The sequence below is a fragment of the Miniopterus schreibersii genome (assembly GCF_964146895.1).
Source record: "Miniopterus schreibersii genome assembly, chromosome: 9".
Taxonomy (NCBI): Eukaryota; Metazoa; Chordata; class Mammalia; order Chiroptera; family Miniopteridae; genus Miniopterus; species Miniopterus schreibersii.
The window spans coordinates 84,314,611-84,327,720 of NC_138118.1; the positions used below are offsets into that span (position 1 = coordinate 84,314,611).

At 60.6% G+C, this 13,110-nt stretch overlaps 1 protein-coding gene across 11 annotated transcripts in view; it reads left to right on the forward strand.

Annotated features, from left to right (window-relative positions):
• The window catches only part of CAMK2B (calcium/calmodulin dependent protein kinase II beta), a 52,842-nt gene that overhangs the window by 9,962 nt on the left and 29,770 nt on the right, over positions 1 to 13,110 (forward strand). For 9 of the 11 annotated variants that reach the window (XM_081147945.1, XM_081147938.1, XM_081147939.1 and 6 more), the window contains exons 2-4: positions 4,511 to 4,605; positions 11,970 to 12,029; positions 12,811 to 12,865. In XM_081147945.1, the coding sequence (XP_081004071.1) occupies positions 4,511 to 4,605; positions 11,970 to 12,029; positions 12,811 to 12,865 (210 nt within the window). The remainder of the gene's footprint in view (positions 1 to 4,510; positions 4,606 to 11,969; positions 12,030 to 12,810; positions 12,866 to 13,110) is intronic. The other 2 variants (XM_081147946.1, XM_081147947.1) reach the window with 1 other exon arrangement.

Here is a 13,110-nt window from a genome sequence, read left to right on the forward strand (position 1 = left end):
ATTGAATTGTCCCCTCTCCCCCAATTCATATAGTGGAAACCTTACCCCCCCCAATGCGACTGTGATCTTTAGGAGATAATTAAGGTTAAATGAGGTCATAAGGTGGGGCCCCAACCAGATAGGGTTAGTGTCCTCCTCGGAAGAGACCAGAGAGCTCACCTGCTCCGTCTCCACATGCACCACCCGGGAAAGGTGAGCACGTGGCAAGGCGGTGACCACAGACAAGTCACAGGAGCAGAGCTCGCACAGGAACCACTCTGTCGGACCTTAGTCTTGGACTTCTAGCCTCCAGAACTGTGAGAAAGTGAATTTCTGTTATTTAAGCTCCCAGCCTGTGAAGTTTTGTTTTGACAGCCAGAGCTGACTAATACGAGGCTCTTTATCTCGCTGGAAACTTCCCGTCTCTGCCTCGTTTGCTGAGAGTTTTTGGTGCTGGATTTTGTTGAATGGTTTTTCTGCATCAATTGATATGATCGTGCGATTTTGCTTTTAAGTCGGTTGATGTGATGGATTCTGTTAATTGGTTTTCAAACGTGGGGCCAGCCGGCCTTGTGTGCTGTGGTTATTTACACCTGAATCTCATTAGAGTGCAGTGATTCTGTCAGGAGCCTTGTTTGGTTGGAAATCGCCTCCCTCCACTCACCGAGTTCTGCCTGCTCCCAGCATTGTCAGAAATGTAAAGGAAACGGCTCTGAATTGGTGTTCTTGGCTCACCTGGGAGGACAGTGGCAGATGTCACAGCTCGTGGGGTTGGGTGGGGGGTTCCTGATGGGCGTGGGTGCCCTGTTCAAAGGGGCGGGGAGGATGCTCTGCAGGGATTTCCTCTGACAGGCGCCTCCGAGCCCACGGGCAGTGGCTGCCGTTCTTGTGTTTTGGGGGTAGGTGTCCTCGGGGGGCCCGTGGCCCACTTGTGGGTGGCATTGCTCTGCCTTCCCCACTTGTTTCTTGCTGGAGGCTTCATCCTCAGAGGACGTCTGTTGCTGTCTTCAGAGGGTCCCATGGGGTTTCAGGAAGGGTCGGTACTGAGGCCTTAGACTAGAAGTCCCTTCTGCCCCACACCAGGCCCTCATGAGACTTTTTGGAATAGAGATTTCTGTGGCTGAACAAATTAGCGAAAGGCTTAACCTCAGACTCCCTAGTTGCAAATTCAAGGCACGGATGACCATGTTAAAGGCGCGGAGAAATCCTGCAGTCAGAAAGTGAAGGAAGGCCTTGGCTGGTGTGGCTCAGCTGGCTGAAGCGCCATCCTGTGCACCGAAAGGTCATGGGTTCAGTTCCAGGTTGGGGTACATAGCCAGGCTGTAGGTTCCATCCCCGGTCAGGGTATGTGCAGAAGGCAACCGATCCATGTTTCTCTCTCTCTCCCCCTTCCTCTCTCTCTAAAATCAATAAAAGCATATCCTCGGGGGAGGATTTACAAGAAGGAAGGAAGGAAGACACCATCTTACTCACTGGTTCCCAAATGTATTTGCTTACAGAACCCCCATGGGCCTGACACCTGCTAACACCCGTGGAGCTGATGCTTGAGGACTGTAATTGGGAGCAGAGTGCCTGGTACACACAGGGCAGACTCCGTGAGGGTCGGCATGTGTTAGGGGTTGAATGGAGTCTCCTCAGAATTTGTATGTTGACTCCCTGGGACCCCAGGACGGGACCTTACCTGGAGACGGTTTTTGCAGATGTTGAGATGAGGTGGGACTGGTCCAGGGTGAGCCCTTCCCCGATATGACCGTGTCCTTAGGAAGAGGGGACTCTGCACAGACACACCATGGGGTGCTGCTTCTAGGAGCTCTCGGCTGCTTGGGCGCCGAGGTCCCCCAGGACTCCAGGTGAGCCTCCAGCCAGCGAGGACTCATGTTTCCTTTTAAAAGTATCATCTGTAAAAACCCTCTAACGCGCATGGTGCCCAGCCCCAGGACCTGAACACGTTATTCAGATGCTTTAAAAGTGAGTTCAGTAGAAGGTGCCATACGTGGGGCATCGTGGGGTGGCCTGGAGGTTTGAGTGGCTCCCCTGCCGGCCGATCCTTGTCCCCACCCTCTGCTCTGCCCTTCACCCCACACAGAGCACCTCCCCAGCCTCCCCAACAGCTGTGCAGGTGGCCTCATTCCAGGTGACCTGCCTGACCCTGCAGCTGGCCACCACCTGCCATGGCACCTTCCACGGACGATGGGAGGGTCAGGCATCGCAGGGCTGGCCTCCCCTGCGTGTACTGCTGCTCTCGTGGCCCCACTGTGTGCTTCTGCACCAGCCTGTGCGTATGCTGTGCCCCCCAGCTGCCAGGGGAGACACCCTTCCCCACAGCCGCCCCCCCAGGGAAGCCTTGGGAGGTAATCGCGGCCCCGCTGGCCCATCCTCGCCCCAGACTCCCCTTCCTGTCCCTTGGCAGATGTGCACTGAGGCCCCTCGGAGGTTCTCGGTGTGCCCATGCCCAGGGTCAGACCTACAGGGGTTGGGGCAGCTCTTTCCAAAACTTTCGCTCAGGCGGAGCAGCAGGGGCAGGACCAGCCCACCCCAGAGGGGCTTCTGAAGGTGCCCTCCCCACACCTGACAGGTGGGGCTTAGGGAGAGGAGGCCTGTGTCCAAGAGCAGAGCCTTGTCCACCGTCAATTGCCTGCTGGATGCCTGGCGCTGCGCCTACACCTTCCACGCTCCCTCCAGTGTCTCCCTTGGCCTTGTCATGGACGCGTGCCATCCCAGACCCGGCCGTCCTCGTGAAGAAAAGCAGGGTCTGACCTGGGGGGAGCAGGCCCCCAGGATGTGGGGCAGCGGGCGGCCCTGGACAGGGGTCTGCAGAGCCGTCTGTCGGGGACGGCCCATCTGGCTGTTGGCTCTTGGTCGTTGGTCGTTTTATTTACGCTCCCTGCTGTGTGCTAGCAAGGCTTCCGGCCACTGTCCCCTACTCCCGAGGAAGGGCAGTGTGGGGCCCTCCCTACTCCGGGACCCATGCACCTTTGCCCACCTGCTGCACATTCCCCGTCAACAAGCAGTCTGGCTGTTTGGAACTTCCAGCTGGGGGTCAGGCCAGCCTGAGGTCGGATTCTGGCCCAGGAAGCCCTGACCCTCCAGGGAGGCCTGTGGAGCCGTGTGTGGGAGTCCCCGCCCTTTGGGGGCCTGAGTGTCACATGTGGCAGCTCAGGCTCGTAAATGTGATCCTCTCAGCTCTCCTGAGGGGAAGGGGTGCATGGACCCGCCGCGGGCAAGGGTGGTGAGGGTGAGACCAAAGCTGTCTGGGCAGAGGGCAGGGGCCCTGCCTGCCCCTGAGACGGGGAAGCTGAGGCTCAGAGGGTGCAGCTTGGTGCCGCCGGGATGCAGTGGAGCAGGATAGGAGCCAGGTCCAAGGACGCAGGTGAATAGTGTGGTCCACCCCTGGCCCCCGAGCAGCTGCCGCCTGTTACTCACTGACTTGGAAATAGAGGAGATGCAGCGTGAAGCACAGCTGTTGCTCACAATGACCTGGGTCATTAAGAAAACGGTCAATTCGATTTACTGTAATATTTATTTTTTTCCAGGAAGTGACCAGTACATTTTAATGAAGTTTTGTCTCAAAAAGGACTATAACAAAAAGTGTTCCCTGTTTAGCACGTAGCTTTTCTATCACCTGGAGCCCTGGGCTTTGGCACATGTGGGTGCCAGGCTGTGTGGGTGGCGGGGAGTCTATCCCACGGGGGCCGGTGCCTGCTGGGTCCTGGGGAGGGAGGGCAGAGCCAGAACAGCCCCGGCTGCCTCCTGTCTGGACTAGGACCCTCCCCGAGACATGTCCTACTCCAGCCCTGCCTCACGTGTGATGGGTCTAATGTTCTTAGAAATGATCTGAAATAAAATTAAACCGACCGTGGTGACAAGTCGAGTACTGGGGAGGACCTTCTGATGGGCCCCAGTCTGCCAGCTGTCTGGGCTCTGGACCCTGCACCTCCTGCAACCCACCTCCTCTCCAGGGTCAGTGTCTGTGGGTTTTGCAGCCGTACCCCACTTTCCTGCACATCTTTCCTTCTCTTGGCCCTCAGGGGCTCCCCCTCCTGCTGCTCCCTCAGAAGCACTGACCTGTGGGCCTGTAATGTGGGACTCGCGGCCTCTGCTGTGGGAAACGGGGCAGTGCAGGTGGGGGGCAGTGCAGGTGGGGGGCAGCAGAGGGTGGAGGGCCGCTTCTCCGGCTTTGCAGCTTAATGACCTGATGTTCCTCCTTGGTGAGTCCTGTGTGGCTGCACCTACCTCCATCCACGGGAGCACTTGCTGAGCCTCACTTGGTCTTGCGGACTTGGCACAGAGCACCAGGGGGTGCACAAGGACCCGGGGCTGGCTGCGCTGTGTCAGCTGCCAGAGAAGGGCCACTGGGCTGGCACAGAGTAGAGGGTGGGAGCTGTTTGGGGAGGGGGCCCTTTCCTTTTTCAGATCTGTACCCAAGGCCCGGCCTCATGGTGGGGTGCTGGGCGTCCATGGGGAGATTAATTAGCTCTCTCTCTGTGTCTCTGTCTCTCTGCCCCTGTCCCTGTCCCCATTTGACTCCCAGGGGGGCGTTCTCTGTGGTCCGACGCTGTGTCAAGCTCTGCACCGGCCACGAGTATGCAGCCAAGATCATCAACACCAAGAAGCTGTCGGCCAGAGGTAGGGTGGGCTGTGGGCTGGGCACAGGGCGCCAGAGCAAGTGGGGTCCTGGCTGCCGTGGGACCTAAATGGGCAGGAGGGACGGGGACCCCACCCTCAGTTGTGGGATCACACCTTCACCAGGGTTTGGGGGTGAGGAGGGGCAGAGACCTGGTGGCCGGGCCTCTGACGCCACCTGCTGTGAATTGTGGGTGAAGGACTTGGGTGCTGGGCAATGCTGAGGGGCCATGAGAGCTGCGGATCCTCACCAGCCTCTTCTGGTCCTTGCACATGGGCACTCAGTGGGCCCGCAGGGTTGAGCATGGTGCCAGCCGGGGCCAGCCCTGGGTAACTGGCCTCACCTGCCCGCACCTCCTGAGCCCTTGCTGAGTGATGGCCCTCGTGGGGCTGGACAGTGTCCATGTGTGGGGACATGGCGGAACATGGGGGTGAGTGGCTGTGACAGGGGCATGCGTGGCGGAGGTGCTGCCCTGAGCAGGTGACATGGGCGTACAGATGGAGGGCTGGCAGGGAGGGCAGGATCCCCAGGATGGGTGTGCAGGGTCCCCATCTCAGTGCTGTGGGGGGGTCCCACGGGTCCTCCAACCCCAGTCTCATTCCATAGGCTTGCCCCTAGCCCCAGGCGAGAGCCCGTATCACAGGTCCCCTAGACTAATGAGGGAGCCTCTTGCTCATCCATGTAGACACTGTGAGGAACAAACGCATCTGAATGGGTACCACAACCCCACTTTCCAGTGGGACCACAGGGAGGACATGAGGTGGGTCTTGAAGGATGAATAGGAGTTTGTGAGATTCTAGCCAAAAACACCTGGATCCATTTCTGCAAAATCACATAGCTCCTCTAAAGTAACCCCACATTCCCAGTTTATATGGTCAATGTGTTCTTCCAGTCGGAGGGTCAGAGCAGGGGAGTCTGGGCTTCCAGATGTGGCCACCATTCTTCTGCCCTGCCTCACCCACAGCCTGCTGTTGCCTGAGTCCTGTCCCCCCGCCCCCCCAGTGCCCTGCTCCCGGCCTTAGTTTCCTTGTTGGGCGAAGCCTGGGTTGGGAGGGGGGCAGGGGTGTCAGCCAGCACCCGGGGCCTCTGCCTGTTCGGCCCTGCTGAGGTTGAGGGTGTTTTGTTTTCCTGCTTAATTCCTTACTAGGGAAAATTCCAAATGTCTCTGAATATTGAGAAAATGATAGAATGAGCCCCGTCTTCAAAAGTTATCAGCTCTGGGCCAGTTTTGTTCCATCCCTGGCATCCCCACCCCTTCCCTGCCTGTATTTTACAGCAGAGCCCAGACTGCCTGTCATTTCACATGTTTATCTAACAGAAAAGGTTTCCAGAAACAACACCCCCCCCCATCACAGGGACTTTCCTAGCTGAGGGAACAGTGGGAGGGGTGAGGAGAGGGTCTCAGGACCCCGACTCTCACCCCGTGCTGAGGGTCGGCCAGTAACTGTCTCGTCTCCACACAGCCGAGACTCTGCTGTGCATGGACCTGGCCACGTTACTTAGCCACCCTATACCTCAGTTTCCCTGGAGGTAACATAGGGATAAAGCTGGTGTCTACTAAAGGAGCATAGTGTGGGGGAAAGAGAAGGGAGGTGCTGCCTGAGACCTCCCCTCTCCACCTGGCTCCCAGGTCCTGGCCAGTCCTCTGGGCCCCTCTTCCAGGAAGCGGCCCTGGGTGCTCTCACTCAGCTTGGAAACCCCAGACCCTGCAGGCATTTCTCCACTGATTCTTGCTCCTTGAGGGGTAAATGCAGTCAGTTACTTGTGTACCTCCCCTGTGACCTGCCACCTTTTCTTAAAGCCCTTAGGAGCCAACTAGAAAACACCTGACGTTCTCCGCTGGCCTGACACAATGGCCCTGCCCTTCCCCTCTCTCCCAGGCACTTGGCCTCTTCCAGCTCTTCACACCCCAGGGCCTTTGCCTCCAGCTCTTTCCTCTCCAGGGTGTACTCTTTGGACATGCTTTTCCCAAACTTTGTACCTGAACTGTTGATGGTATTTCCTCAAAGGGGTGTCTCCAAGCCTCCAGTGGGACTCTGGGACCCCAGCACCTGTTTTATTTTATGGCTATCTCCCATCAGACCAGCAGGCCCTGCGGGGAAGGTGCTTCATCTGTCTGGCTTAGTGCTGTGTCTCCCACCCCCCGCCCAGGCCTGGCAGGTGCTTTGAATGAGTGGATGCATTTGGACGCACGGGTGTGCAGTCCAAGCTTGAGTCAGTCAGTCTCCTAGGGGTGAGGCTGGGCAGGTGCTGGGTGGAGGGGGACCTGGAAAAGGGTTTCCTGCAAGGGAGGCCCCTGGTCACTGGACACCTGGGCACCTGGAAGGCCCAAGTTCAGGAGCCTGAGAGTGGGCAGGAGGCAGGAGGGGAGGGCTTGCTGCTCCTCCGAGGCCTGGTGGCCACCTGCGGCCTGCACTGTGTCCCACAGGGTCCGACTTGCTCCCAGGGGAGAAAGTATCCTAAGCTGGGGCTCCCAGCATGGCTGCCTCTGCGGCATGGGCCGGACCAGTTCCCAGCCCAGGGAGTCACTGCAGAGTGGCCTGCTCCAGCTGTGTCCTGGGAGGCGGGGGGACGTCGAGGGGACACAGAGAACTGCCTGCCCCACAACCGGCAGCGCTCGCCATGACACTGCCCATGGCCCCCAGCTTGCGCCAGGGGCTGTGAGAGTTAGATTTGTAAAATTTAATACTTAATAGAGGACTGTGAGACGTTCAGAGCCTGCGAATGTGCTGAATAATTAGAGATTATTAAACCCCTGTTCACAAAGGCAGTTAGAGGAAAATTAATTGACTGGGGGCGAGGAGATCATTGGGGACATGGGTTTTCTAAACGTTTCTGGTTCCTGCTGCCCCCCGCAGCTCGTTGTTGGCTCTGTGCAGCTATTTGGGGCGATCCTGCTGCCTGAGGGCACCCCGCGGCGGTGAGCCGGGTCTGAGTGCTGGGGGCAGGCGCCCAGGGGTGACCCGCGGCCAGGGGCGGCCCAGCTGGGGCAGGGGACCCGGCCCTTCAGCAGCACTGCCCCCCGCGCTCCTCGGTGACCCCTGGCCTCTCGGAGGCGCAGAGCCAAGGAAAGGAGCCCCCAGCAGCAGCCACTCAGGAGCCCACAGCCGCAACGCAGAGCCGGGGTGTGGGCGCATCCGGCGGGGAGGGGGGCTCACCGGTGCGGGGCTCACCGGTGCGGGTGGCCTCCCAGCGGGGCGAGCCCCCCGGGAAACTCCAACCTCCGGGGTGAGCCCTGGGCGCCTCCTCTCACTCCAGGCGAGCGCCCAGCTCAGCCCCGCCCCCCTTTTGGTCGCCTGGGGCCACCCTCTCCCAGGGCCTGTTGGGGCGCCCTGGGGGGCGCGATGGGCGGGGCTTCCTGGTGCGGGGGCGCCGAGCCCGCCCCGCCCGCCCGCCCGCCCGGCTCTCCCGCCGCCCCCCCCGCGGCTTCCCATCGCGCGACCCACGAAGACGACCCCACGCGGGGCGGCGGCGCCGCGAATCCCGCGAACTGGGTTAAGCGAGGCGGAGGCGCCGCATTGCGGGGCGGCTGAGCATGCGCGGCGGGCGCCCCTCCCCTCCCCCGCGTCCCCTCCCCCGCGTCCCCTCCCCCGCGTCCCCTCCCCCCTCCCCCCGCGTCCCCTCCCCCCTCCCCCCGCGTCCCCTCCCCCGCGTCCCCTCCCCCGCGTCCCCTCCCCCGCGTCCCCCCGCGCCCCCTCCCTCTGCCCCCCGCGTCCCCTCCCCCGCGCCCCTCCCCCTCCCCCGCGTCCCCTCCCCCTCCCCCCGCGTCCCCTCCCCCCGCGTCCCCTCCCCCGCGTCCCCTCCCCCTCCCCCCGCGTCCCCTCCCCCTGCGTCCCCTCCCCGCGCCCCCTCCCCCCTGCCCCCCCCGCCCCTCCTCCTCCTAACGCCCCAGGGCTGGACCGCGGGCCGGAGGGGGGGGGGCTGGGGGCCCCGGGGCGGGCGTGAGGGTCCAGGGCGGCCCCCCAGGGTCTGGCCCAGCGGCCTGGGGTCCCGCGCTCAGCCCGGGGGCCGGGGGCCTTCGGGGGGTGAGTCAACGAGCTGCCCCCACAGCGCTTAGCACGCGGGCTCGGGCGGGGAGCAGCCAAAACGGCGGGGCTGGCAGGACAGGGGCCACCGCAGGCGGTGGGCGAGGGCCACACCCTTCACCCGTTGGAAACACTCGCAGGAGGCTCGGCTCCCTCAGGGCCCGAGTCCGGTGTCCCCAGGGCCACCCGAGACCTGCGCACGGGTGGTCGGCTGCCCCAGCTGCAGGCGGTGGCTGAGGTCTGCAGCGGGTTCACCTGGGGAGAGCAGGCCCAGCCCTGCAGGGCCAGCAGCTGGACACTGGGCAGGACCTGGGAGCTCGCCCCCCTCAGCCCCAAGGTGGTCAGCATCAGCATGGGCCTCCTCCCCCGGGGCTCTGTGTGTGGCATCCTGGGCCAGAGCCAAGGGGGCCCATGACCTCAGCTGGCGCCCCGACATGTCCCAGACTCCGTGTCCCAGCCAGGGCCCCAGCAGAGCCCTCTGCTGTCCCTGCCCTCCCCTGGCAGGCTGGGAGCTGAGGCAGAGGGGAGAACCCTCATGCTGGCAGAGGCAGGGGTCTCCCAGTGAGCACGGCCTCTCCGCCTGGCCCCAGGGTCCATGGTGTCCAGCAGATGCCCTGGGTGGAGAGAGAGCCCTGGTGCCGGGCAGTGTGGCCTTCCCATGTAGGATTTCACACCCGGTACTTGGCCTCACGTGTTCCCGGCAGAGCCTGGGGGAGAGGTTGGCAGCCCCCTCCCATCCTTCCGCCCAGCCCAGCCCTTCTCAGATGTCCTCTTGCCAGTGACAGTGCTGCTGCTGCTGATGGCTGGCGAGAGGCCAGGCATCCACCCACGTCCCTCCTGCCCACCTTCCCCTGGCTTTTCTCCCCCAGCCCCACAGCCAGGGGGCAGGTGGGAGCCAGGACGGTGGGGGATGTCAGGACACAGGGGGGCTGTCACTGGGGACCATGAAGGAGGCCACCAGCCCTGGAGGACTCTGAGCGCTGCTTCGTGCCTCAGTTTCCCTACTGTGACTGTGCCCGCTGCAGGGCCATGCTGTCCTCCCCATCTCCCGACACCCTCAGCAGTTCTCACTTTTCCTCCTTGTTTTTAACTCTCACCTGAGGATATTTTTCCATTGATTTTCAGAGAGGGAGGGAGGGAGGGAGGGAGAGAGGGAGGGCGAGAGAAACACAGATGCCAGAGAGACACATCCATTGGTTGCCTTCCGAAGGCACCCTGACCAGGGCTGGGGCTCGAGCCTGCAACCCAGGTACGTGCCCTTGACCGGGAATCGAACCGGAGACCTTTTGGTGCTCCTGCCGACGCTTGAACCACTGAGCCGCACTGGCCAGGGTGAAGGTCAAACTATTTTTACAAAACAACAAACATGTTGCCTAATTATAAAAGTAGCACAAGATCATTGTCAAAGTTGGGGAGACATATAAAGAATAAATAAAATTACTCATAATCCTGCCACCCAGCCTGAAGCGCTGTTACCGTGGTGATGTCTTGTACGCAGGTGCGGTGATGGCGTCCTGAGCCACCGAGCCCTGGCCAGGTACCGTGTGCCTGACGCAGACAGGTAGTGGCCGGGAGGGCCAGTGACCTGCTGTGGTGGGGTGGACACGGGTGCCTGGGCAGGGCATCTGGGTGCCTCTTCTTGGCCCCACACAAATAAGTTATGTCCCCAAACACAAGGAGCAGGTGGAGACCTTCTGGATGGGGCCCCACCCTCAGCAACAGGCTTTAGTAATAACACAGGCCTTTAGGTCATTTACTTCTCAGAGATGGGCTCCCACATGCATTTCGCTCCTGGTTTTTATTTATGACTGAAATCAGGCAATGTTCCAAAGAGAACCTCCCCCTTACCTTCCCGGCTCTCCCTGACCTCAGCCTAGCTCCACCCCATCCACACGATGGGGGGAAATCAGTGATGACACTGACTGTTGGAACAGTTGACAAAATTGGAATGTGGACTGTAGGTGGGATTCAAGTGTCATATCCCCATTGGGTTTACTATGTGGGGTAACTGCACTGAGAATGTCCTTGTTCTTACAAAATACACACCTGGGGAAGGCTGGGGACCATGTGCGTGTGTGCAAATGTGTGTGCACGTGTGTGTGGAAGGAGAGAGACACAAAAGTGCTGTCCATGAGAACTCCGTGACCTTGCGGCTCTTCTCTCAGTTTAAAAAATGTTCAGAATAGTAAGTTTAAAAAAAACTGTGAAAGAAAAAAGCACCCTGTGAGCCTACCACCCTGCACCCTAGCCCTTCCTCCCAGTGCACCTTCAGGGGAGGGGCAGGCGGTGTCAGGACAGGTACCCTGAAGCTGGTGCCGGGCGCAGGTCCCCAGACCCCACAGTTGTGTTTAGTGTTGGAAAAACAGTACTCAGGCTGTGTTCTGTGGCATTGCCGCCTGTGTGTCCATCCTGGTGGGGGTGCTGGGCTGCTTCCAGTGTCTGCTGCGTGGGGTGTGGAGGTGAGGGAGCCTCCCGGTGCCAGGGACAGATGGCGGCCAGGTGAGCTGTGCAGGGGCTATTAGCATTTCCAGGAGGCTTGAGTGCCTGTCCTGGGAGGGGGGAGAGACAGCTGATGCCCCAGGTGTCCCCTCCTTTCCCGAGCAACTCCTGTCTGCAGGTGTGACTTCCCCACTCAGGAAAGACATGTGTGTTTGCAAGTACGTACGCGTGTCCTGATCCAGCCTGTTCCTGCACATGTGTGCACAGTGGTATGTGAGTGTGCACGTGTGTGTGCGCCCAGCGGCATGTGTGCATGTGTGTTTTGTATGCGTGTGTGCAGTAGTGTGTGTGTGAACACAGCACGATTTGGCTTTTTCTTTGTGAGTGGCTTTTCTCACTCAGCCTTGCATTGGGGTTGGGGTGATGCACACGCGTGGACGGGCATGTCCTGTTGTGTGATGCAGCCACATTTATTTCTGTGTTCTCTGGTCAGTGGAAGTGTTTTTTTAGTTTTTTGCTATTACAATTTCCATCAGCTTTTAAATTCTCCTGACACCTCTGTGTGAGATCTATACTTTCTGGCTGGTAAGTTGCTGGGTCCTTGCGGGGCAGCCTCTGGAATGGAGGTCCTGCATCGGGGTGTGGGCACAGGGCTAGGACCCCGGTCACCTCCAGTCCTTCTCCTGCCAGTGCTGCATAAACACACCCACCAGGCTCAGGCCTCTGGTTGTGAATGTGTGTGTGTGTGGAGGGGGGTCAGGTCCTGCCCAAGGCCCATGTCACAGATAGCCACCTTCAGAGATGGCAGCTGGTCCAGCACATGGTGGTCTGGGTGGCTGCAGGCCTGGGGAGTGACTGGCTGCTGGGACACGAGGTGACACCATGTCCCTTTCTGTCCCCAGATCACCAGAAGCTGGAGAGAGAGGCTCGAATCTGTCGCCTTCTGAAGCACTCCAACATAGGTGAGGCACCTGTGGGGGCAGAGCAGGGTCCCACCTCCCTCCCAGTGGTTGGCAGCCAGTCCCTTCCAGACTCCAGAGACTGCTTTTCTCTTCTGCGTTGAAGCCCTACCCTCCAGCCGGAAACGTCTCCACCTCTTAGGGTAGCGGGTTTGGGAGCCGCTGGCCTGGGCATCCTTGCCACTACCAGACCAGGGCTTTGGTCACGTGGGGCCACTGCAGCCACATGGGGGCCGTGTCCAGAATGAGCCATTCCCAGAAATGGTTGCTGTTTCGGGTGTGCACCTCCTGCTCAGGGAGAGGCTGCCTTCCTGTGCTGGAGCCCACCTTGCTGTCACTCACTCACCATTGTCACAGGACTAGGTGGTCATGGTTCTGGGCTTAGGGATAGAAGAAATGTGGTTAAGCCGTGGGGGGGGAGTGCTTGGTCACAGGGCCATCTACTGACCCCCAGGGTCTGGAATCTGAGCCCAGGGTCTGAACCTTTGGAAGTGATGCCCCATTTGGTGGGTGGTCTCTGTCTGAGATCCCTGACCCTCAGCCCACTGTGCTTCTCTCCCCAAAGCTCCTCCACGGCTCCTTTCTGGGGCCTGGTGTGTGAGCCCGTCGTCATGGGGACACCCGGATGCCCCATAAACACTCCCCTGGGCCACTGGCCCCCAGGGCCCACAGTCTCCCGCTAGCTTTGCTGGCCGCCCGCACCGTAGGAGCCCCAGGCCCTGGAGGGGCGGGCTCCCCCTGCACAGAGGCAGCCCCAGCCCTCACGTCTCTTCTGTCCCCACAGTGCGTCTGCACGACAGCATCTCCGAGGAAGGGTTCCACTACCTGGTCTTCGATCTGTAAGTGCTCAGCTTCGGGCCTGGAGTGGGACCCAAGACCTTCGCAGCCCCTGGTGGACAGCCCCAGCCACCTGGCCTAGCCGCCCGCTCCTCCCTGGCTGCTTAGCAGCCAGCTACTCGGTCCCGCAGGCTGGGGCCACTGCGCTGGGCCCTCTCTTCCAGACAGAACATGAGGGGGAGAGAGGGGAGGCCCCCGAGGCAAAGGTTCTTGGCCTTACGTCCCTTCTCTCCCCTGGTGTCCTCCC